This window comes from Spermophilus citellus (genome assembly GCF_964194105.1).
Source record: "Spermophilus citellus genome assembly, chromosome: 2".
Lineage (NCBI taxonomy): Eukaryota > Metazoa > Chordata > Mammalia > Rodentia > Sciuridae > Spermophilus > Spermophilus citellus.
In genome coordinates, this window is record NC_138183.1 from 176,217,624 (window position 1) to 176,242,462 (window position 24,839).

Consider the following 24,839-nt stretch of genomic DNA (forward strand, 5'->3'; position numbering starts at 1 on the left):
CTCAAGCCCCAAGGAATGGAGCCAGCTGTCCATGGACTGAGACTCCAAGTAAACTTTTCCTCCTCTAAAATTTTTCTTGTCAGTTTTTTTAATCACTGCCAGGAAAATGCTGACTAAAACATACATTTTTCCTTCTAAAACAATTATTTTTAGAAATAGATGTCTTCAAAAAAAATGTTTTTAAAAAGGATGCTCTTTAAAATCTAAATATTATCAAACCCCAAACAAGGGATTTGCATTTTTATTTGGTACTTCTAATTATAAGGCTCTGGAGATTCATGGCTCTTTTAAATACCTTTTCTGATGATATCACGTCTCTGAAAGGAGCTCAAATAGGAACACACAGGCTTTCCAGGTCAGTGTACCTAGTTTATGGTCCCTGGGTATTCAACAGGCTTCTCTCCCTGCAGATCAACCCATTCTTCAGGGCCCATTTCAGTTCTGTGCAGCTCCCAGCCGCCTCACCTGCTCTGACCAATATTACCCTGTTTACAGCTGATAGTCCAGAGTTCAACCATTTATTTTTAAAATAAGCTTCCTTATGCAATTGCCTTATAAGAGTATCATATATGTGATGGTTCATGTTTTCCACAAGACTAAATTCCCTAAGTGCAGAAACTCTCTTCTGTCTTATCTTCCACCCTGCCAACACCCGAAGCTTAGGTCAACTGTGGTACATAATGTATTTTATAAAACTGAATTTATGCCCTGGTACTACATATCAACTAGTAAGTCAAGGTAACACTGATTTCAAAGGGTGCCTTCCTCAGAAGACAGTAGAGACCTGAAGCAGTTTGCTTATAGTTTATACAATCTTTCTACTAGGGAATATGGGATGAAAACATACTTATGGTTTACAATTATTGAGTAGCTCTACTAATGGTGGCATGTCAGCCCTGTGCTAAGTGGATCTATATGGTAAACATGATGAAAATTAACTTCTGAAGTTCTAGAGGAACTTCCCACCCCTGTTCCCTAATTTAGCCTGGATGATTAGTGAGTGGCCAGTTTGAATTTTTTACAGTTGATGGAAAGAAGTAAAGTTCCTGCTAACCCAAAGAGGCTTGAACATCTGCTCTTAGTGTCACCTTCTTGGAACATGTGGGTGAGCCTCTGAAAGCACCAGCAAGACTCTGCTGTGCTTGAATTCAGCTGCTCCGTCTGGAATTAATCAAGAGTTCCTCATACAGCTCCCCAAAGGCCTCACAGCACTACAACTTTTATTTTTCTTCTTAAGCTAAAAATAATTACTGAAGAAAGTATACAGAGTACTCATTCTACGAGATCCTAAGTCTGGTAGAAAAAGCCCAAGTGATTCTTCGGGTAAGGAACAGACTATCCAATAGAGAATCACTTCCTTTGGTGTGAGGGACATCTGTTATCTGCTACAAGTTGTAGACCATAAGTATTGACATAATTTGCATTTGTATTAATCATTTTAATCTTTACTTATTATGTAGTGCATTGTCAAAACCAAACAAAACTCTATAAATTTCAGCTGTACCACAAAGAAAAGAATAAAAGGTCAATTTATTAGTGTCAACATTCCATTGGAAAAAAATCTAAAGCATAAATCTTTTCTAAATTCATTGGTTAGCTATTCCTCCCACTTCACTACTGGAAAATGTTATACTGATGTAACTTTTCCACATAAATGACTTTTGAGGAATGGGAAGAAATGCCCAAAATTAGAATTCCTGCTAGCGAGTCTGTTGAGTGCCACAGAGAGCAACACACCTAGAGCAACACACTGAAGGAGAATTTCACATGGCTTGTGGTTCTGTGGGTCTCATAAGAAATAAAGATGGTGGAATGAGATGGACATCCTTACCCTAGGTACATGTATGACTATACATAAGGTGCAATGCTACATCGTGCACAACCAGAGAAATGAAAAGTTGTACTGCAATTGTGTACAATGAATCAAAATGCATCCTGCAGTCAATACCTAATTAAAATAAATTAATTAATCAATTTTTACAAAAAGAAACGGGCATAGAAATCACAGGAGTCTTATAGAGCTCTGTCATTTACCAACAGCCTTCAAACTCATCATGCATTGTTTTTCCACGAGCCACCTTGTGGAGTAAACCATCTCATTCTCACTTTCCGATGAGAAACTGAGGGCCAAAGAAATTAAGTGATGTGTCTGTGATAAATGTAAACAGGATAGGGTATCAACATTTGCTGTGACCCTGTGGTAAACATTTCACGTGAGGACCCCTAAACTCTGCAACAATCTTTCATTGCTAAAACCTGAATTTCCGAGAGGTTCAATACCTTGCCCGAGTCTCAAGCTGGTGAAGCCAGGTCTGTTGGATTTGGTGGGTTCCACAATGTTTCCCAGTTAGAAAATGCAGAGCAAGAATTTGAAGCCCAGAGTTTCTAACCCCAAATTCTGCTTCCTCCATGGAGACCTCCCTTGACCATCCCTCTCACCAACACTATACAGAGTAAAGCTCCCCTACTGAAATCAATTATTGTATTCTTTCACTCCATCATAAGTATTTATTAATTATTATATTAATTTCATTCTACTTTGTGTCCCTGAAAGTTTTGGACCATGTCTTAAGTTTATAATCTTTTTTATTAGATCTTGCTGTAAAACTAATAGGCAAAATAAATACTTAGTGATTGAATAACTTGACAAATAAAATCCAGTATCTTCATTTTCTGTGTCTGAAAACTACAAAGTAGGCTATATGTTTCTTTAACACAATTAGACCAGTTAAACAAAAATGTCATTCCTGGCACAAATACTCTTTTAAATTCTATGGCAAGGTCAGAAAATTATGGATGTGACTAAGGCTCTTACTATGCAATGTAGGCCAAACTATGATAATACAGGTCTTTGAAATTAAAAAAAAAAAAAAAGTCGTATAAAAGACAGCTTTAGTTATATCAGTGTACAAAATATGTTGTCTAAGTTCTTCACATCCTACCCAAATTCTTACCTATACTGTTTTTCTTCATTTTCAGTCCAAAGTAGAAGAAGACACTTGAAACTAACCTTTTTCAGTTTTTTTTTTTTTTAAACTTCAAAGGAGAATGCTGGGCCCACCACTAATGAAATGACCACTTGGTGGCAACAGGATCAAGATGAAAGACACAGAATCTGACTAGGGCATTTGAAAAGTCCACTGGGTGGTGAATACGAAGATGTCTGTGCCGTCAACTTCTTTACCGGGACTTTTAAAATATCTTTGCTTTCTCTCTGTCCTCTCTCCCTCTTCCCTTACCCTTACTTTTACATATGTAAAGTCTTTAAATTTATTTATCTGTCTGCATAGTACATGAATTTCTTTGTCATAACAAAAAAATCAGGAGGTTGGTTCCATGGGTGCCTGGGGACTTGCCCAGACTTAGTGTGGCTCTGACAGTTTGGCCAGGCTCCTCTGAGTCCTCCCCTTCCATACAAGGTGGCCTTAGTCAGACACTGCTAGCTGATGACCACTCTATCAAACACCAGACAAATCCTGTCATATATCATTTGAATCAGAAGTCTGAGTAACATAATCACTGACTAGTTCAAAAATCAGAGAAAAGTGACAATATGTTTTTTAAAAAAATCTGGCATTCTGATGAAATTATTTCAATAGCAATCTGACATTGATAACCTGTGTGGGGTCAACTGTACATTTCTCCTTTAAGAAATAAAGGCAGAAGTAAATATCAATCCTCTCAGTAGTTCGTTGGGAAAGCTGAGTCTGCCCATACAAACAAGTATCAACCCAGCCTAACTTTAGACCAGTACCCGCTCACTGACCCAGGGAAAAATTAATTTACATTATTCTAAATTTCAATGAATAATACCCTGTCAACTACACCTCTGAGTGTTTTATTCCTTTGTTCAGATCTAAAAGTGGCAAATCACAAGCAAGCAGTGGCCCTCTGCAGAGCACCTTTCCAGTGGGTATCCTTGTCTCAGAGCACAGTCAACCAAACTGCACACCTGCTCCCAATCCTCAGGCCTTTGTGACCTTTATCTAACAAATTCAGCTCTTATTATAATCTTTAGAAACCTTTTGAGCAAAAGATTTTAAAAAATTAAAGTTTTTCATATTCTATGAAAAGATTGAGACACCGGAAGTTGTTTGAAAATTGACACTCATTAATGGACAGTGCAGGGGTCACAAAATGTGTGGGAGTATAAGGTTAAAGGATATTGTCTACAGAAAGCTGGACAGAACCAAGCAAGGGAGAAGTTCATAGAAGGACAGGCCTTGCAAAGTCAGCTGGGCAGACCAGGCTACACTTGCCCAAGAACCCTGGACAGGCCAGGATACCCTCTCTCAGGAAAGAAAAGAAAGCAGACAGCAATATGAGCATCCAGGAAACCACATTTCATTATTATGGGCAAAGCAAATCCACTGCTTTCTATGAAAGCTCGACTCCTGTTAGACCACTTCACTTCAGTGTTAGGTGAAATCAACACACACCAAAGAAACAGGAGGAGCACTCACCTTTCCAGAAACCACCTCCAGAAAGGAGATGTTGTTCTCTAGACAATAAAATAAACAATCTGGAACAACAAGGGTCAGGGTGATAAATTTAAATCCTGGACTATCGATATTAAAAAATAATCATATAAGCCTTCCCTTACCTGTTTTGATATTGATGGCAAAAAAATTTTGAGGATTCCCACTTGTGATCCTGTATGTCAGTTTGTCATTGGAACTCGAGTCTGGATCTTCAGCCTGGATCTGAATGACAGATACATCCTTGGGAGAATTTTCCATGACAACAGGATAATAAATAGGCTCCGAGGTCAGTGGGGCATTGTCATTCACATCTTCAACTTCAATGTAGACCTCAATAGTGGCGTAGAGTGGGACCACACCCCGGTCTGTGGCATACACCGTCAGCCAATAGGACCCTGTTGTCTCACGGTCAAGAACATCTGCAGCAGTGATGACCCCTAAGAAAAAATGGTGAGAGTATGACTGCTACAGCAAACGGAAGACCCCGAGTCAGCAGCCCCATTCCAGAGGGTGTGCTGAATAATCTTGGCATATGGGGAAAAAAAAATCCATAATGTGAGATTAAATGCAGATGTCACTCTTTACATAAGAAAATGATTCTTGGTGGGATTGGATTAAATAGTTCATCTACTATTTGTGAAGCATAATTGCATTCATAAATGCTTTATTTGAATTTTGGAGATAGACATGTCATACATATAGAGAAAGAGACAACCGGGAGGAATGGGAAGATAGTGGGTCTGGGATCAAAACACTTTCATGTCACATAGGAAATCAATGCCACCACTGCCAGCCCATATCTCCATTTGACCTGATGTTGAGTTGATCACCTATGCAACAAAAATCTCTTCTTTGCTAAATTTTTCATTCACAAAAATGAAAAAGAAAACTTTCAAATGTTCTTTTGCCTGGTAGAATTGATAGCCCTTTGCCTGTAAGGATGTAAGCCTCCTCCATACTGTTTCCTTGAAAATCAAATGTCACAGTTATTCCACAACAATCAGAGAAGCAGACATTTCAACACACTTTCTGAAGGAGTTCTATCCTCCTCAAGAATTCTACGAACGGCCCTAAATAAACCCTGACCCACTTTAATAGATGCTCATAGACGATCATTTTAAATTGGTTACACAAAAATATCAGATCCACTAACCCACAACTTTTCCATTTCATAGCTGAAACAAGTGTCAACCAGGAAATCAGACATCTTCCAGAAAAAATCACAGAGAAAACACAGTGCTTGGTATGACCTCATCCAACATGGGGAGAGAATCAAAAGCGATGGCCATCATCTTGGGAAAATCTGGGTCTCAGCTTATAAAATCTCTAATAGGGTATTCACAGAAGGTGTGAAATTCATGTAAATCCTTTTAAAGATTTTTTTAAAAATCCACAAAGTATTCAAGAACCTGCTTTCTAGTTGTGTCCTGGAACACTCTAGCCTCTGTATTCCTATTGGACTTTTGTCTAAATTAGACACATAATTTGGCCTGCAGACCCTGCATAAGCTAACTGCCAACTATAGCAACTGGGATGGAAGAAGGCGTCTGTCCAGAAACAAGCTTAAATACTCAGACTTGAGAGTTGCCCACAGCTCAGAATAGCTAAAACATTCAAAGTGAGATTTACCCAATTGATGTTGACATTTCAGTTCCAAAGTTATTCACCAAAGAATGCTGCATGTTGACATGCTATGAGACAATGGACAATCTTAAATATTATCAGTGGAAATATGTAAAGCATAATAAATTCCTGAAAAATTATGAGTGATACCTGGTGTCAGAATAGAAATGCCAATGTGACATTTGAAAAGCAGATGCAAGATAGGGGAATGAGAAGAAAATAAGAAAAAGTTAAAACAAAACTTGTGATTATAAACACAGTGATGTGTGTTTGCTAATTGAATAACAGTTCTATAACTGGGCTGAGCTAGAATAGAATGTCAATAGGACATTAAGGTTAAGAGAAGGCTCTGAGGGCTGGATACCAAGCCAGGTGTGAGTACATCCGAGAAGAGGACACACACCATTACAGATACCATGGCTAGTTTGGTGGAATCACTCACAACCATGAGTGGTGCTGCTGCACAGGGCAATTGGAGATCTTTAGTCGGAGATGGACATGACATGAAACCAGGCCGTTTCTGGATGGAAGACAAAGCACAGCACCGCTTTATAGACTCAGAATACAGATCTTGCATATCTTTTGTCAAATTTATCTCTAAACTATATTTTTGTTTTGCAAATGCCATTATCATTTTACTTTTAATTTTAATTGTTGGTTGCTAGTATATAAAATAAAATATGATTGTTGTATGTTGATCTCGTATCATGCAACCTTGTTCAACTCACTTATTAGTGCTAACAGATTTTTGTTTAATAAATTCATAGTTTTCCACAGAGGATCATATCATCTCCACAGAGAGACAGCTTTATAACCAGTCGTTACTACTATCACTTCCTCCACACCCATCATTGTGTAGAAAATGTTGTGTACTTGTTACAATGATAGTTGTGATAGAAGCATTCCTCATTGAGTATTTCAAATTTTTCATTCATTCAGCAAATCTCTTACAGTGCAAGCACTCATGAGGCATTTGCTATTTTACAGATTAGGAAACAGATTTATGTTAAATAATATGCCAGTGTTCACTCCATCAGTAAAGGCAATCTCCAGTTATCAAATTTTGGTGTGTGAAACTTGAAAACAGTCACTAGCCAAAACTATATTGTCCTGTTAATCTATGTAGAAGTCAAACCCACATAGAATTTCATATGTACAGGTTTCACTCCTTTGATAGAGAAGTGTCATTATTTAAGCAATATTATATTTTATTTGGGTTCTCCATACTGACTGTAGCAATCATAAAAAAGAGATACATCTTGGTATATCCTGTTATGCCTTTGCAAATATAAATATGAAAAACAAAAGCAGAATGGATTCTTTTCAATGAGAATCTGTTTTGATTTATAAAAATATGCAGAACATGAGTGCCTGTGACATATTTTTGGTCTATTACCAGCACAGTACTGGAGTTTTTATCTCAGAAAAGCATCTCTTCCATATGCCTGTTAGTAGAAAGTAGGTTCTGTATGGGCAGAGTCTCTGGTTAACCAATATGATCTCACTTCCTGCAATAGTGCCTGGCACACAGCAGATATTCAGTAGATGTGTGTGTTGGACAAGTAATCAGCAGTAGGCTAGTGGTCATCACCAAAGGGGTAAATCAACTAACGTTGCTCAATCAGATTTGACCTCAAAGAATTCTAGGCACAACAGGCTCCCTAAGGAAACCCTTCCCCCTATACATACATAACATTCCTAATCCAGCACCCAGCTCTGCTCAGATTCAAGTATGTCTGAGTAGTATGGAGCTTCACTACATACTAGGCAGTTTAAGTTAATATAAGATTCTTCACACTGAGACAAACAATAGGTCTCTGTAACTTTGGACACTATTCCTACCTGTATCTTTATACACATCCCAGGATAAAAGTGAACAAGTCTGTAAACAGTATTTTACTTGTGATAGTGCTTCAAGTATCAGAAGATAATGGTGTCTTTCCAGGGCTTTCCTTCTCCAGTCTAAGAATTCCTTTCTCAGGTGCTATGTTGACTGCTAGTCCTTTCTTCATCCCAATCTGAATCAATAGGATATGACCCCTTTCATTTACAAATGTGTATTGAGTGGAATTGGAATGGGTATAAATAATGTCTTATCTACAGGGAACTTCTTAGAGACTTCAAGTAGTGCTTCTCAGTGGAAAGCACTTAAGTGATAGCCCAGGCAGGAACACATCCTGTCCCTCAAGTTTTCACCTATCATTAAAATGCTCAAAGCAGAGTTAAATAACATGCTCACATTTTATATTCATGAAAATGCCATTTAACATTCTTTAAAAATTTAGTTGGGGGGGCTGGGGTTGTGGCTTAGTGGTAGAGTGCTCGCCTTGCACGTGTGAGACCATGGGTTCAATCCTCAGCACCACATTAAAAAAATATAAATAAAAAAAAAAACAACAAAAAAGAAGCCAACATCAATTATAAAAAAAAATTAGTTGAAATTTTTCTAAGCTTTGTTTTTGAGAATGCTTATGTTTTAAATATTTTTTGCATGTCATCTTCATTTACTGTATAATAAAGACAATAACTGCCTAGAATTCTTGGGGCATCTTAATATTTAACTATATAACAGACCCACTGATAGTATTTATTGATTTATTGCTGCAAAACTATGCACAGCTTGAACTTGAATTAGTTGATCTCAGCATGAGACATATATTTGCTATAATTATTCTTCTTTATCCATGAACAAATATGAGAAAAAATATGTATGTACATTGGTACTCATTAAATTGGCTTTAAATATTTGAGATAAAAGGGAAAAATGGATGGAGCTGTTCATAATCAGATAAATATTACATGCATGGCTTTTCACCTTATCTACTTTCTAGTCATATCCCCATATGCCACAAAGCACATCTCCAGTGACATCTTGTCTAAAAAGAATGACACCCAACCATCCATGACAGTTCTGAACAATCCATGGACATATGTTTTTTTTAGGAATGCTTTGAGGTCATGAACTCATCACATGATGAAAATTACCTGGCAGAGATAAATATGGCAATTTAAAACAAACAAAATAAAAAAAAAACACTTTGATGGTATATTCTTTGTAGATACACCCAATAGACTCTGTTTATTTAATGTATAATATATTTAATCCTCTCCAATCAACCAAAATAGCACCTTTCAGTTCTCAGGCATTAAAAAAAAATGTTTAAACTTTTTATTCTGGAATAATTATAGAATCACAGGAAGGAACAAAGAAACATACAGAATTTCTTGTCTCTTTCACCCAATCTCCACTAGTGTTGACAGCTCACTGCAGTTTTATTTTATTTATTTTTTTATTGGTTGTTCACAACATTACAAAGCTCTTGACATATCATATTTCATACATTAGAATCAAGTGGGTTATGAACTCCCATTTTTACCCCAAATACAGATTGCAGAATCACATCGGTTACACATCCACATTTTTACATACTGCCATATTAGTGACTGTTGTATTCTGCTACCTTTCCTATCCTCTACTATCCCCCCTCCCCTCCCCTCACTGCAGTTTTAGATTGCTTATTTCTTCAAGAGTCAAAGTCTAACTTGATTTATTCCTGAAAGCACATAAAACACCTTCACGGGTCCTCTCTCACCTTTAGCCAGCTCTTGCTTGGTTCCAGCAAGATCTCACAGTTGCTATTTTTCTGATTTTTCCATGCAACCCTGGATCTGTGTGAGGCTTTTAATGCTGTAGCAAGGATCAATGATCTTCACAGAGTGTGATAAGAGTTAAGGAAGAATGGGGGTTCCTACCTACATAGGCCCAATCAGGGTCACTCCAGGCACCCTAGAATCATGTCTGTAACTACTGCCAGTCTGAAACACACGGCACAACTGAGATGGGCAGAAATGGGATGAATGGAGATTAGTACAGAAAATGTGAGTAGAGAGAGACTTCACTTATATGTTTATAATGTTTCTAATACATTTTAGTGTATGTATTTCTCATATACCTACACTTTCCTATGCTTCATATATCACATATTTGGTATAGATTTAAATATATACTTTAATGCATTATTTTAACTGGAATTTTTAAAAGTGAGCCACTCAGTAAATCAAGTAGGCAAAGTCAGGCTTGGAATGCAGAGCCCTGAATGGGAGTCACACACTCCTTTCATTCCTGAGGCATGCCCCTGATGATCTATCCACATGCGTGCATTATCATGAAAAAGAGAGCAATCCCAAGCCCATGTGCTCCTCACAATAGGTTAGCATCAGCTCTTTGGTAGTAGGATATTAAGTAGTTTCATTATTCTCCACAATTTCTAAAAGTTGCTGCAATGTACTCTTCTGAATCCAATTTTACATCTCCCCAGAAGATCCTCAGATGTTGGAATGCTTTGAGACCCAGCAATTGGAGGATTGACTCCTCCTTTACTATCCATCCCTCTTCTGCTTCTGTGCATGTCTGCACAAGCTACTCATTCCATCCCTGCCTCTCAAATCTCCCATGTCTCCCAGAGAATTCAGAGAACTCTCCCTACCCAGCCAGCCAAGGCTAGGGGCTTACCCCTTCCTCTTCTGAGTTTTTGTTTTTTTGTTTTGTTTTGTTTTCAGCACTTTAGTTTCATTCTCATTTTACTATGAACTCTCTGTGGGAAAAGAACATTTTGACTTCTTCTGTTCTTTATCCTAGGATAGTGGCTGGAAATTGGAAACTATAAATGTTGAATATGTAAATGAAGGATAACATCATAACATTTAGTAAATTCAGGCAAGACAAACATCCCAAAGAATAAGTGCATGAGGACAAAAAATCTTGATTCAACTAGATATTTTGCTATTCTGTTATCATAAAATAGAATGGGGACAGATTGAGCTTGTACTAAATTTTACTCATCTCTGATGTATATGCAGACTTGATAGGCTCTGAAATTCTATGCTCCATCTGTGAATCACCCTATTTAATAAGACAATTCTCTAAAAATAGTGTCCAGTAATGTGTTGTCCCTTTGCTACCTAGATTGTGGATAGAGTCATGGTAATATCCTCCAGGCTTGAAGCAAGGATGCAGCTTGATGAAGACATCAGAAGCTTTTATCATGGCCTTAAATACTGCCTTGCCCCTACATGCACACAGTAATGGGAATCAATGCGTCCAGGCTCCCAGAAAAAGCAACATGAGGCATTCTCCCAAGCTCTCATCCACAGAGGCACATCCACCCTTGGACACTTTTGTCCTACTCTTCCCACCTCCTCACTCAGAAGCCCATTGATTAGACATCTTTTATCTTTGCAGAAAGCAAAGAAAACCCCACGACACAGTTGTGGGGAACAATTATGTCCACAAACCCAAGCAGCCTTCCTTCCTCGTTATTTCACAAGGCTTCAAGCCGGAGAGTTGCACATGAGATTAAGGCAAAGGGCTGCAGGCTGAATTCAAGCTTTTATTTGGAGTTAATGAAAACAGACAGCTCTCCTTGTCTGTTTGGGAACCAGGAATTCTAAAATTTAGCTTCATGCTCAAAAGCCTCCTCGCCAGTGAAGTTGGGTAGGCTCAGAAAACATAGGCTCACTACTTGATTTTTTTAAAGACAAACTTTTGGGTACCAGTTTTAGAGCACTCAAAATATATACCTGTTCTCTCTGTGGATACTGTAATCTGTGTAGCTGGCACCAAGCACGGAATGCATAAAACTGGGAGGAGAGCAGCAGGATGAGGGAAACACATCTAGCTTAGGGTGTTTTCTCTTTCTGTAACCTGTGGTCATTGCTAATTTGCATACTCACCACCCAACACAATGACACTGATCCATACACCCAAAAAGAAAAGAAAGTCAAGAAGGTCGAAACTTAGAGCAGTGGAATCAGTACTCTCACATAATGTATGAAATGAAGTCAAGAATTGCTTGGGTTGAGTGGCTGAAAATTCGGAGTTTGTAACATCAAGATCAACAATTGGATTCTATTTCTTTAGAAGTAGAAAATGAGCACTAAGGACAGCAGAAAGGATGTTGGTTATGCATCTACAAATATTTTCTAATACTAATAGTCAAGAAATAAGAAATAGCTATGGAAAGAAAGCTGAAGTGCCTTTTTTTCTATTCCTATTTGAGAAAAAGGGAATGGGAGAGGGAGTTCTTTCACCTCGCAGGAACTTCCGGAACATTCAAACTCTTTGTTAGGACAATAATTGTATTTAAAATTATTTAATACTTCATTGTAAAAGAAACTATAAAATACCAACAACTTTTAATAAAACACCCATTATATTATGGCCTAGAGATAGTAACTATTAATATTACTGGTGTATTGCCTTTGCTCTATATTATTTTCACCCCAAAGCAAAATATTTCTGTGTGATTATGCACCCTCCCTGTTGCATACTGAACATTGTTCCACATTAATAACTATATTTCTAAATGATTTCCTGTCTTTCCTATTTCTATCCCCTCTTTCCTTTCATATCCCTTTGTCTAATCTACTAGACTTCTCTTCTTCCCTTCCTTCCTTTATTGTAACTTAGCTTTCACATATCAGTAAAAACATTTGACCTTTAGTTTATTATGATTGGCTTATTTCACTTAGCATGATAGTCTCCAGATATATCCATCAATAAATGCCATAATTCCATTCTTCTTTATGACTGAGTAATATTCCATTGTGTATACATACATCACAATTTCTGAATCCATTCGTATTTTGATGGACATCTAGGTTGGTTCCATAGCTCAGCTATTGTGACTTATGTTGCTATAAACATTGATGTGGTTGTGGCTGTGACACAGTAGTATGCTGATTTTAAGTCCTTTGGGGAATATGAAATGGGTTAACTGGGTCAAATGGTGGTTCTATTCCCAGTTTCCTGAGAAATCTTCATATTGCTTTCCAGAATGGTTGCACCAATTTGCAGTCCCACCAACAATATATGAGCATTCCCTTTTCCCCACATCCTTGCTAACATTTGTTGTTACTGTGTTCTTGATAATTGCCCTTCTGACCAGAGTGAGATGAAATCTCTGTAGTTTTAATTTGCATTACTCTAATTATTAGAGATGTTGAACATCTTTTCACATATTTGTTGATTACTGCTATTTCTTCTTTTGAGAAGGGTCTGTTCAGTTCCTTTACTCAATTATAGGTTGGGTGATTTGGTTTTTTTTTTTTTTTGGTGTTAAGCTTTTTGAGTATTTGTATATCTTGGAAATAATGCCTTACTTAGGGTGAGATGGTAAAGATTTTCTCATATTCTATGGGTTCTCTCTTAATGCCCTTGATTGTTTCTTTTGCTGTGAAGAAACATTTTAGTTTGAAGCCATCTCATTTATTGAATTCTATTTTATTTCTTAGGCTTTAAGAGTCTTGTTCAGGAAGTCAGTTCCTTTGCCAATATGTTGAAGTACTGGGTACAGCATCTCTGGTTTAATTCTTAGGCCTTTGATTCACTTAGAGTTGATGTTTACATATGGTGCTTTAGTCACTTTTCTCACTGCTATGACTAAAGGATCTGACCAGAACAATTTTAAAGGAGGAAAGGTTTATTCAGGAGCTCATGGTTTTCAGAGGTCTCAATCCACAGACAGTAGTCTCCATTCCTCAGGGCTCAAGGTGAGGCTGAACATCATCAGAAGAATGTGGAATAGGGAAACAGTTCACATGGTGATCAGGAAGCAGAGAGAGACTGCACTTTTCAGATACAAAATATATGCTCCACAGCCCTACCTCCAAGGAACCAGTTCCTCCAGCCACACACCCCCTACCTCCAGTTACCACTCAATTAATCCCATTAGGATTAACTGATGAGCAGTAGAAAGGATGCACTAATTATACTGCCACCAGCAGTATCTGATATGTTTTATAGTATTTATTGGGTAACATACACACACACACACACACACACACACACACACACACACACTACAATTTCCCAACTAATGGGGTAACACCTGACCTCCTAAATCAGCACTGTTAAACCATTCCTTTTGGTATTGTAATTATTCAATCCACAACAAAAACACCATGACTTGCAATGAGAGAAAACATTGTTGACAGATAAATGTGCTGAAACTTTTGCTATCAAGAAAGATTTTGCTTGAGGCATAATTTTAATTAAATTAAAAATTTGCCCACTAAACCAAATTCTTCAGCCTTGAAAAATGTGGAGTTTTTAATGAAATGTCAGAACATAACCTTTAGCTCTTGAAGCAAGAACATCTGAAGGTAGATGCACTGTCAGATATTAGTTATACTTTAATCCAATTTTTAGACTTATTTACTACCAACCCTGCAACTCTCTAACTCAGCACAAACAGTGTCTGGGGGTTTTGAACATTTGGATTGGGAATTTTTGAGTTTTGCTTGGAAACTGCTTTTCTCTTTCAAGAAGATACACTTGGAAAAAAAATGTTCTGGAAGCTGAAATGATTTGAAGGGTTTTTCCACACCTACAGACTCACTAAATCACGTGCATTCACTTGGTAAGCATGACAGTATAGTACAATGTCTATTCTTCAAAAACAGCCAGTTGACTTCAGTTTCTCTCCTTTTACGCTGAAACTCTGTGGAAATCTTGGATAACTTTTTCTCCAAGCACAGGGTATACTTTTTTTTTTTCCATTTCTCCCATATCAGATAAGAAAACTCTAAGTACAACCACATCCACACAGATAACAAATCTCATATTTACTACCCCATAAGGAGTAACAACCTTCCATAACTTTCTAATAAAATAGCGAAAGCACATAGCTCACGTATTCTTTTCTCAAGTGAACGCATTCTGACTTCCACAGTTGATTTGATGTTTACCAAGAAAATATTTTTACTGAGGTTCCACAGATAACTGTACATAGGATACTGAGACTGCTTTTACTAAAATAGCTGAATTTATTCCCTGGGCAGAAAACATTCTAGGTAATGGAAATGAAACATGGAACAAACAAAGGAAAATAGATTGGGGTTTAAGCTTAGTGTTGTTTTGTCCTTCACATATATATGTCATGTGACTTAAAATATAATAACTACATTTATTACGGCAAGTGTATGAAATCATACCATGGGAAAAGGACTCTGTAAAGTTTCTGTTTGCTTTCATCCATTCAGGTTAAATCTTGCCAAACTGCCCCTTCCTTTGACCAGTGTTGTCATAATCACATAGACAAGGCCGTACTTTGTTAATTAGGTTTGGCTGATTAGGTTATAGGGAATACATATATATATAAAAGCATTAGAACCCATGAATGGACTCCTGAAAATCAACCTACCTTTTTTTTACAATGGAAACAATAAACTCTTTGCTTTTCTTTTTATAATCAAATAAGCAACTACAATAGCACAAGTAAACCAGGGCCCAAAGGAGCAAAGTCTATGTTTTTTTTTTTTTTCTAATTGAGTTTCTCCAGTTCTCATCTTCTATAGATTTCTTGGATTGTTTTCCAATTTTCATTCACAGTTCATCCCATTAAATGGCTCTAACCTCTGACACACACACCCTACTTGTATTCATCTTCCATTCCTAATTAAGATGAAATGTGCCCACTTGCTCTGTCCACAGCACCAGAGGCACTGACGAGACACAGATAAATACTAACTCTGTTAGACCAGGCTTTGACAAGAAAACAAAAGAATTCTTATGTAGCAATAGTCCTTAAAACAGAATTCAGTGTGTACTCACACAACTTCCACATGGTGAACACCTAGATGTTGATGTTCAATAAGGGAAAAGAACAGAAGGAGAAGGGGGCTGTCTAGGACTGGTCTGTTGTCCTCACACTGCCTTTTGCTGAAGACAATTTATGCTCATTTAAAATATCTCTATTTAAATGTGCTTAGTGATCATAAGCTATATAAATAGGAATAGGGAACAACATTAGTTTTGGGACAAACTATTGAGATCTAAGAAAAAAACTGCTATGTAGTTTTCTCAAGATGGAGATGAAAAATCACACTGATTTTTCTCACTTTGTAAGAGTATTTATTTAGGCACTGCCCATAGTGCAAACCAAGTAATATGTGTATAATCAGAAACAACTATTGCAGAAAAAACTTTTTGAAAAGCAAGGATAATATGATATCTGGGCTATTGTGAAACCTGAAGACAATATTAAAAATGTTCTAACCTTATTAACATGTTGTTTAAAAACCTGCATGACTAGCTCAAGTGAAAGATTTTAATGCTAGGTATAGTCTAAGCATTCATGTTTCTGACAAGATATCCATTATCCAAAGGAAGCTTGTCTTAAGTAAAAAATGTATAAGACTGGTATTGGGGAGGGATCGCTCAACATTCGAAGCTTTAAGTTAAATGAAGATCACTACCTTGGCCAAATAAGGATAAGCTATGATCACAGAAAAAAGAGGAAAGTTATCTAGAAAAAAGAACCTTTGGGTTCCTGGGGCCATTTCTACATCCACCTTTCTTACTTTTACCCAGCTGCTTTTCAGAGCTCAGTGGAGATAAAATTCTAGGTAACTATGTAAGACTACAACAGAAACGAAGAAAGAGTGGAAGATGTGATGTTAAAAGAAAATGCAGGGGTAGTCATGGAGTTTCAGGAAACGACTTTGGACTAGTTTGCATAGGAAATTTTGGTTTGGGGGATTGTTTCAGACCAGCTGTTTGCTCAAAATCTTAGGCATGTTCTGTAGCCTCAGAAGTGTAGTTCTGCTGTTGAGGAGCTTGTTTCATCACAAGCGGCCTTAATTATGAAGTCATTGGCTATCACCCACATACTGACTATTATATCCCCCAGGGCAAAGAGCATCCTGCCTGTTTTATTCAACATAGACCCCAGCACCTTCAGAATGTGTGCCTGACAGTTAGGGCACATAGTACTTAAATCATAAATATTTATTGAATGAGTGAGTGATGTTTCTACTTCCAATGGATCTTTGCTGACTGTGTAGGAAGAGTCCAGCAGAGAATTACTGTCATTTTTCACACCCATTAACAATGTTCAACATATTGCAATGACTTGTAAAGCAAAAGAATACACCTAGTTAGCCCTAGGAGAGCAGAGACAGGAGGAGCTGTTATAAGTAAGGTTTAATTAGAATAGTAGGGGACCCAGCTAAGAAAATCTAAGCTCCCCACTGGTTGGCACAGCTTTCACATAGCCTGCAAAAAACTGAAGCAGATGTAGACCTGTAAGCTTGTTCCACTGCAGAGACATCACAGAGAGGGCAGTGGTGTAGATCAGCAACACACCACCACGTTCATGTTTGGCTGTTCTGCTCTTCCAAAATGCCTCTGCTGCACAGCTAGCAGCTGAGACTGGAGATGTAAACTTCAGTCATGAATCAAGTATAAAGTCTGCTCAAGCTCTGGCAGACAGTCACAGGAAGACCAGAAACAAGTGCAGAGGGGGCATCAGTTGGAGCCATTCTCAGAAGCCCAAGAGCCCAGTCCTTCTTCAGAAAACTCTGGCCCATACAGGATCAGAAGGGAAGGTCATCATCAAGTTGGTTGAAAGGAGGGAGCAGGCAGGCCTCGCCAATCTTAAGGAGTCATGCATGGCCATCTTCAGGATCTTTTTACTCCTCTCTCCAATCTTATCTCCTGTTCCATCCACCTGTGTACTCCATAAACCTTAGAAGCTGCTGAGTTTATTCCCCAGCTCCTCCATGTTGTTCCCTCCAGCTGGAATTACACCCACCCCCACACACCTACTTAAGTTAATTCACAAATCGAACCCTTTCTGCTTTGTGAAACCATTAAAACAGACTTGGTCACTTATTTCACCATTGTATTTTTACCTACCATTATTATGGCATTTTATTCCTGATTCTGAAGTTTTCTTTCTATGTCTGACTCCTCAATGACTGTCTCAAAGGGGCGAAATCTCGCATTCATCTTTTGTCCTCCCCACAAATGATACACATAATCACTCAGCAAATATGTTTTGAATGAAAAGGAGGCATTCCTAAGCTGCAGTCACTCACAAAAATGTTTTGCCAGGGAATAGGCCAAAAGGCAAATCTTATAGGAAAGTTTATAAAATCTACCCGGGTTACTGTTCTTATAGAAAGAAATTATAGCAAGGAAGGAGAGGCAAAAATGTATTGTATTTATTCATAACCAATTAAAGGAGTGCTTCAAAGACATGGCCGACATAGGACTTTGAAATCAACTATAAAAATGCTTTATTTTTAATGTAGACTTAATCAGCCATTTGCATGTTTTCCTGCAGAGAAACAATATTAAGCCTCTAAGTAACAGTTGTTCACAACCTACAGGCTTTTGGAATGTCTTACTTCTGTTTCTGCTATCAAACCTGAGCCCCTGAGTAGAGAGACCAGAGAGGTTTCAAATGCTACTTAAAAAAATAGGTGTAGTAGTAGTTGTAGCTGGGTATAATCCAAAAAGGAGGGGTGGAAAAAAAAATCACTAAAACAAGGTAGACCTGCTCCCTCAATGCCCAGGTCTTAGCACTGACCTCCCAAGAAGTCTGGCTCATCTGTGGGATCTGTGAGGTCTTCTGGCTCTAGGGCTGTATTTTTCATGGCACCACTGGTCTTTGGAGTGTGATCTGAGCCTGACAGCTATGGCTGTTCTAAAATGAAAAACTACAACTATTTAGCTTCCATTACATAATAATTCACAATCTCTGATGGAAATGTTCAAGTCACTTAGGACTCTGATTTGGAACAAGGTATCTCTTTGAATTCAGATGACAGTGTAATTCATTTGGATAATGTGATTCACATAATGCGCTTCTCCTTCACCATAACCTCTGCCACTAGGAAATGACACCACTTCATGGTACCATCTCAAAAGAGCAGGAAGCAAGTCATTTTACATATATGTGAATTATAATCCTTCTGATGTGCAAAGAACTTTTTTTTTCTTAGAGTAAGGAAAAGAACTACTGTCCATTATTTTTTAATTATACTTCGTAATGATCACTTAATAAAATGTGAAATCAATGAAATAGGTTTGACCTGTGTATTTTTTTAAATGAAACATGATCAAATAGAAAAATCAGTGTGGCGTATGTAATAAGGATAGATAATATTTGTGTGTGTGTGTGAGAGAGAGAGAGAGAGAGAGATAGGTGGATGGGGAGGAGAAAAGGCGGGGATTCTGGAGTCAGGCAGCAGAGTGAAATTCCAGTTCAAAGATCCTGATTTTAACTGTCATTTATTAGTGATTTGCTTCATAGAAGTAACAACTTCTTTCAGTTTCCTTATCTATAAATTGGAGATGCCACCTTATAAAATGACTTGAAATTTTGATAATGCAATGCTCTTAATCTACCTAACACAATAATAAGGATAACAAACACTGATTATTTACCATGTAAAGTGCTTAGCACAGTGCCTTCACATAAGCATTCTTTAAATATTAGTAATTATGTGTTAATATCATTATTTTAAAATTATTTATTAATATAATTATTAATATAATTTTTGTATAGTAGTATGCATACAATCATCAGGTATTTTCCTTAAATGGAAGGATCATGTGTCACTTTCCAAATTCTATGGACATTGTAAACAAGCAAAGTAGACGGAACTTCTCTGTTTCCACACTGACAGAAACTGCTACTTACCTCTTGACACTCAGCTGAGAAATGGAGCCCTGGCTAATAACACCAAGAGGCTGTGATCCAAGCATTCCATCGGGTTTCCTCCACCTGATCCTAAGCTCAGCTTTCAGACTGAAGCCAAGAAGGACGAGCAGTATGTAAGATTAGAACAATAACACTACCTGTTTGTGAGTGCTTACTACAGTGTATTTATAGGTACTTTATGAAGCACCTTTTAGAGATAAGGAAGAAAGTTTAAGTAACCTTCTCAAGGCCACATTATTAATCAGTGTTAGAATCCAATTTATATCTATGTCCATTTGAAAAATCTTGAGAACCTCAAGCATGGGTAAGCACCTCATAGTCACAAAATCCACATATCCGTCCATGGGAAGCCTCAGTTTTTAGCATCCTTTTGGTCTGGGTTAGAAGGCCCAATATTTATGAGCTCACCACATCTCAGGCCTTTCTGTTCCATCAACACTGCGAGTGTTAGGAAATTATTTCTTACATCCTGTCTGTACATTTGCCTGTGTACATTTTTGATCCACTGAAATAACCTTGAATATGTATTCAGGCTCTTCACCTCAAGCACTTTAAACAATGAGCACACCTATCAACTATCTGTCTTTTCCAGATGGTGTTTGAGAACTGAGTTCATCCACATTTGTCCATCACTGTGCTCAGAGGCTGCTTCAAGTTTCTCAAGAAAAACTGCCTCATACACTGCCTCATCTCAGGTTAGAGCCATCTAAAACATCAAGGTATTTTTCAAATAAACTGTTAGGCCATCTGTCCAACATGCATTTTTCTGATTTATTTTTATTTTGCAATATTTTCTTGCCTTGCTTTTGAACCAGCTCTCTAGACGAGAGAAATCATTTCAATTCATAATTCTGACTTTCACAAAATTAACTATTGTTCTCAAGACTCTCTCACACATAAATGTAAAATGTATGTGGTTCCATTAAACTATTATAAGTTGACAACCTATTAGAGAGAGGTGGAAATATATATACACACACCAAAGTAGCTTTCTTGCTTCTCTCATTAAATTGTAAACTCCTTGAGTTCACAAGCACTACATCCCTCTCCTTTCAGTACATCATGTGAGCACAGAGGTCACCATATTCATTTGGACTGAATGATTATTAATTTGCACATGTCAAAACTACACTGCTAGAATTGATAAGCCAAGAGGCAGGAGAGGAAATAAAATGCCACACATCTGAAGTACAGGTTCAAAGGCAATGACTGGCACATGTTGCTTCCCTGAACCCAATCCATCATAGAGTTGACAGAAAATAGAAATTCATATTAGAAAAGAGCCCAACAGAAAGACAAAGGAGAGAAGGACAGGAGGGAAGCATGTGTGTGAGCTTGCACACACATACACATACACTGTGCCCACAATTGACTGCTGAAATTTCTTTAAGTAGTTACTAGAAGGGTTTCACACATGAATACTGCCATTTAATGGCATTAGGTCCCTGACTCTGTATTACTATTAATAGACAGCCTATTAGAGCATTGCTATTTACAGGCTTCCACAAGGCAACATGATTTCCCAGTAGTATATTACCATTAATTGGTAAAAGGCACTCTAGGAATACCAGTCTAAGACAATAGCTCAGCCACAATTAAAACAGAATTGCATTTGCTGACCTAGACGACAAAGCAAAGTGTGTCTGGGAAATTCTCTGTAATATTTTACAACCTGAACTAATTAAAGATCACATTCCCTATACAGCCAGAAAGCAAACATAAGAAATACCCCCAGCTGAAGACTTTCTAGTTTGATGGTTACTATAATGAGTTCAGTCCCAGTGGTACAAGACAATAGAAAGCAGCTTGGATCCAAGGGTTGTGGAATGAAACTCTGACTTCCCTTAATTTTGGAGCAATTCCTTCTTGTGTACTATCCATCTCATCCAAAAGCCATCTTCCAATTTTTCTGCAATGGACATAGAGAATGGGGTGGTGGGGGGAGATGATCTCATTGTAACCTGCTAAATTTCTTTAACAGATTTAATGTTGACAAAGATTAAAAATAGCATATCATGATTGCCAGACTGTATGCTGGATGAATTTCTTTTATTAACTTAGGACAGTTTTCCCTCATCTAAAGCAGGTGGTAGACTAAAAATGTTTTTACTGTGTGATTAAAGTATCCTTATACAGGCAGCCTGAGGCACCTCAAGTTATTGCTCTATTGCCTGGAGGTAAATTAAGGTGATACTTTTCCTTTCCCCATCTCTAATAGGATTGTACATTCTGCTGCTGGCAAAACCGATTACACTGTTACCTATTGCAAAAGCCTCATTCCTGAATGCTGATGTGTGTTCTGTCACATCTGGCTTGAAAAAAAATTGCTTCTTACTACTTAGTTCTGATAAGGAGGAAACATCCAGGAAGGATGTTTTCAGGGAGACAGAGAAACAGTAAAAGGAAACACACACATTAGACACGAGTGAGAGTTAACAGATGTCGCTGTTTTGTAACATTTTATCTTATTTTTCCTCCCTCAGATTTCTTTCACAATCAGTCTGATCATGTTGGCCAACATTTGGAACATCAGTGGTGTACTGATAAATAGGTAGGTTTAATCTTCAAAACAAATCTTGTTCTAAAAGAAAAGAAATACCTTATAGATAATAAGATTATTAAGTAAGACCTGTCAAAAATGATCACAAACTGAGCCCCTTTATGTAACTGATACACTATTAAATTGTATAATAACGTAATCTAAAGTAATACTATATGGTGTAATATGAATTCCTAGGAATTGATTCTTAAATAAACAAATGAATATGTAATAGCTATGATGAGTCTTGGCATTTTAATGTCATCGAACCTTTTTAATTTCAGTCAACATTTATTAAGCATCTGTTGTATCTCAGTCTCATGATACAGCATGGAATGCAAAAGCCATGGGAAGCTTAAACACATTTGGAATTTTACATTACTTATGCTTACTATTATTCACCTATTGCTTGTACTTCAGTTAAACCCCAATCTGAATATCAAAAAATTCTGCATGAGACCCTCAACATTCCTGAGGGGAATGGATGCCCTGCATTGATGCTCCAAGTCTCAGATGTTGTCATAAGCTCTCCCAGTTCTATTCTATGCTATCACTCCACTATGAGAAGTCACAGTTCCTGTGCAGCCTGTCCTAGCACAAACCAACTGACTGACTTTCTAAGTCACTTGGAGTTTTATCTTTCCAATAATGATCATTTACCAAAAAGCAATCATGGCTTTGCTCATGCACATGATTACTGAAGGTGATACAGAGAGCAACCAAGCCAACAAAGCTCAGATGCAGATGCTGGGCAGTCAGAGAGGCTTACTCTCTCTGCAGCTTCTTTGCTTCCTCATAGCATCCCAAGTTACAGTTGCACTTTATATGATGTAATGAAATATACGGTTCCAAACAACCACTCAGGAAATGAACTGAAATAATCAGGTCAGCCTACACCATATGGAGACTTTCTCAATTCTTTCCCTGTCTCTTCCCCATAGAATTAGTCATTCCATCCACTGGATTTCCAAAACAAATCTCATGTACCATCAATAAAACACTCATCATGCTCTACAGCAATTTCCCTCTAACATACTACTCAAGGTCAAAGATTATATAACAACTGCCTCTGTATCAGCTGTACCCAGCACAGGGCAGAGCACACAGAAAGTCAATGAATGTTTGATAAATGAATGATACCCAAAGAGTAGGTAACAGAGAAATGCAATACAATATAAATGGAGCAGCCCATACTACTAGCTAATAAACACGAAGTTTAGCTGCTTTTTTATTTTTTATTTTTTAAGAAAGAGAGAACAGTAAGTAGCATACTAGACAGTAAATCCTTTGAGGGTAGGAACAAGTCTTTCTGTCCCTGCCCTACAGCTGCATCCTGGAGCTTAGTACACTGTAACTGGAACAACAGAGCTGAATGCACATCTGCTGAATCAACCGAAGAGTCATTAAGAGAGATCTTGAAAGCAGACTCTCTTGTGTCTCCCTTGCAAGTGTGCTACCTGTATTACAGATTACAAACCACAACACCCAAGGCTTCTTCTAACTGCAGAGCTGTAAAGAGTAGAAGAAACCCACAAAAGGACTGTCATCCACCTTTTGCTTTTAAGTAAGACATGACAAAAATGATCACAAACTGAGCCCCTTTATGTAGTATCCTGTCCTATTGATTTATGACTTCTGACCAATTTAAGCTGTGTCACCTCAATAATTACCTGATGATGTCATGTCATAAAATCTGGAGACAGACTTGGGTCAAGGTCTGACTCTGTCATTAAGTAGTTGTGTGACGACCAGCCAACTAATCAATTTCTCAGATCCTCAGTTTCCTTCCTCATAGGGATAGGAATGATGTCCACCTCAGAGGCATTAAGAGAAACAAGAAACATCTGCAAGAGCAGCATTCACTTCTGTTCTTATTTGTATACAATTCTCCATATTAAAAAGATAGTTTTTTTTTGCCAAAGGACTAGTTCTATACACATGTCAATAGTATTTAAAGTGCACATAGACATTGATTTTAATTTGAATACTCTCTGTAGAAATAACCCTCATGATACAGATTCATTATCTAACAAAAATGGCCCAGACCTGAAGCGCCAGGCAGCACAGCACAGCTGTGGTCCCTTCTCTTGTGGAGAAAGCCTAAGGGGGGCAGGAATGGGGAGAAATGCCACTGTGACAAAGAGTGATGAAGTGTGACACTAGATAGATATTAAACTACTTACGGAAGGGGAAGCCCAAGGACCTAGAAACAAGTAATATGGAGACTGAGGCTTTCAAATTCCATTTGTCCAACTCTAGACAGATGCTACTGAATCTCATCACTGAAGTCAGGTTCAGTGCAAAATATCCTCCACCCCAGTGAGGAGGCCAAAGAAAGGCCTGAGGCATACTCTGTGTTAATCACCGCAATGACTGTGAGGTACAAAATTCATGGCAGGAGATGCTAGGCAGAATCTTCAGTCCTTCCCAGCTCTGGATTGCTGCCTTCACTGGTGTATTTGGGGGCTTTCCAAATGCATCAGTCTCTTCAAACACTATTCTCAGACTATAGCATTGCAACCCCCTTCCTCCTCCCCTAAATAGGTCTGTGAATCCAACACCTGTGGGCTAAATCCAGGATTCCTTCCTTCATTCAACCTAACAGGGAATTTGCCAGTGTCTGTGGTGTGCTCACCTCTGTCATCTCCTCTGGGTATGCAAACATGAGTAGAGCACAGCCCCTTC

General features: G+C 37.8%; 1 protein-coding gene across 3 annotated transcripts in view; it reads right to left on the reverse strand.

Moving 5' to 3' along the window:
- FAT3 (FAT atypical cadherin 3) overlaps positions 1–24,839 on the reverse strand; it is a gene marked incomplete at its 5' end in the record, with an annotated part of 483,523 nt that overhangs the window by 336,904 nt on the left and 121,780 nt on the right. For all 3 annotated transcript variants that reach the window (XM_081281174.1, XM_081281175.1, XM_081281173.1), the window contains one exon: positions 4,604–4,918. In XM_081281174.1, coding sequence (XP_081137300.1) covers positions 4,604–4,918 — 315 coding nt within the window. The remainder of the gene's footprint in view (positions 1–4,603; positions 4,919–24,839) is intronic.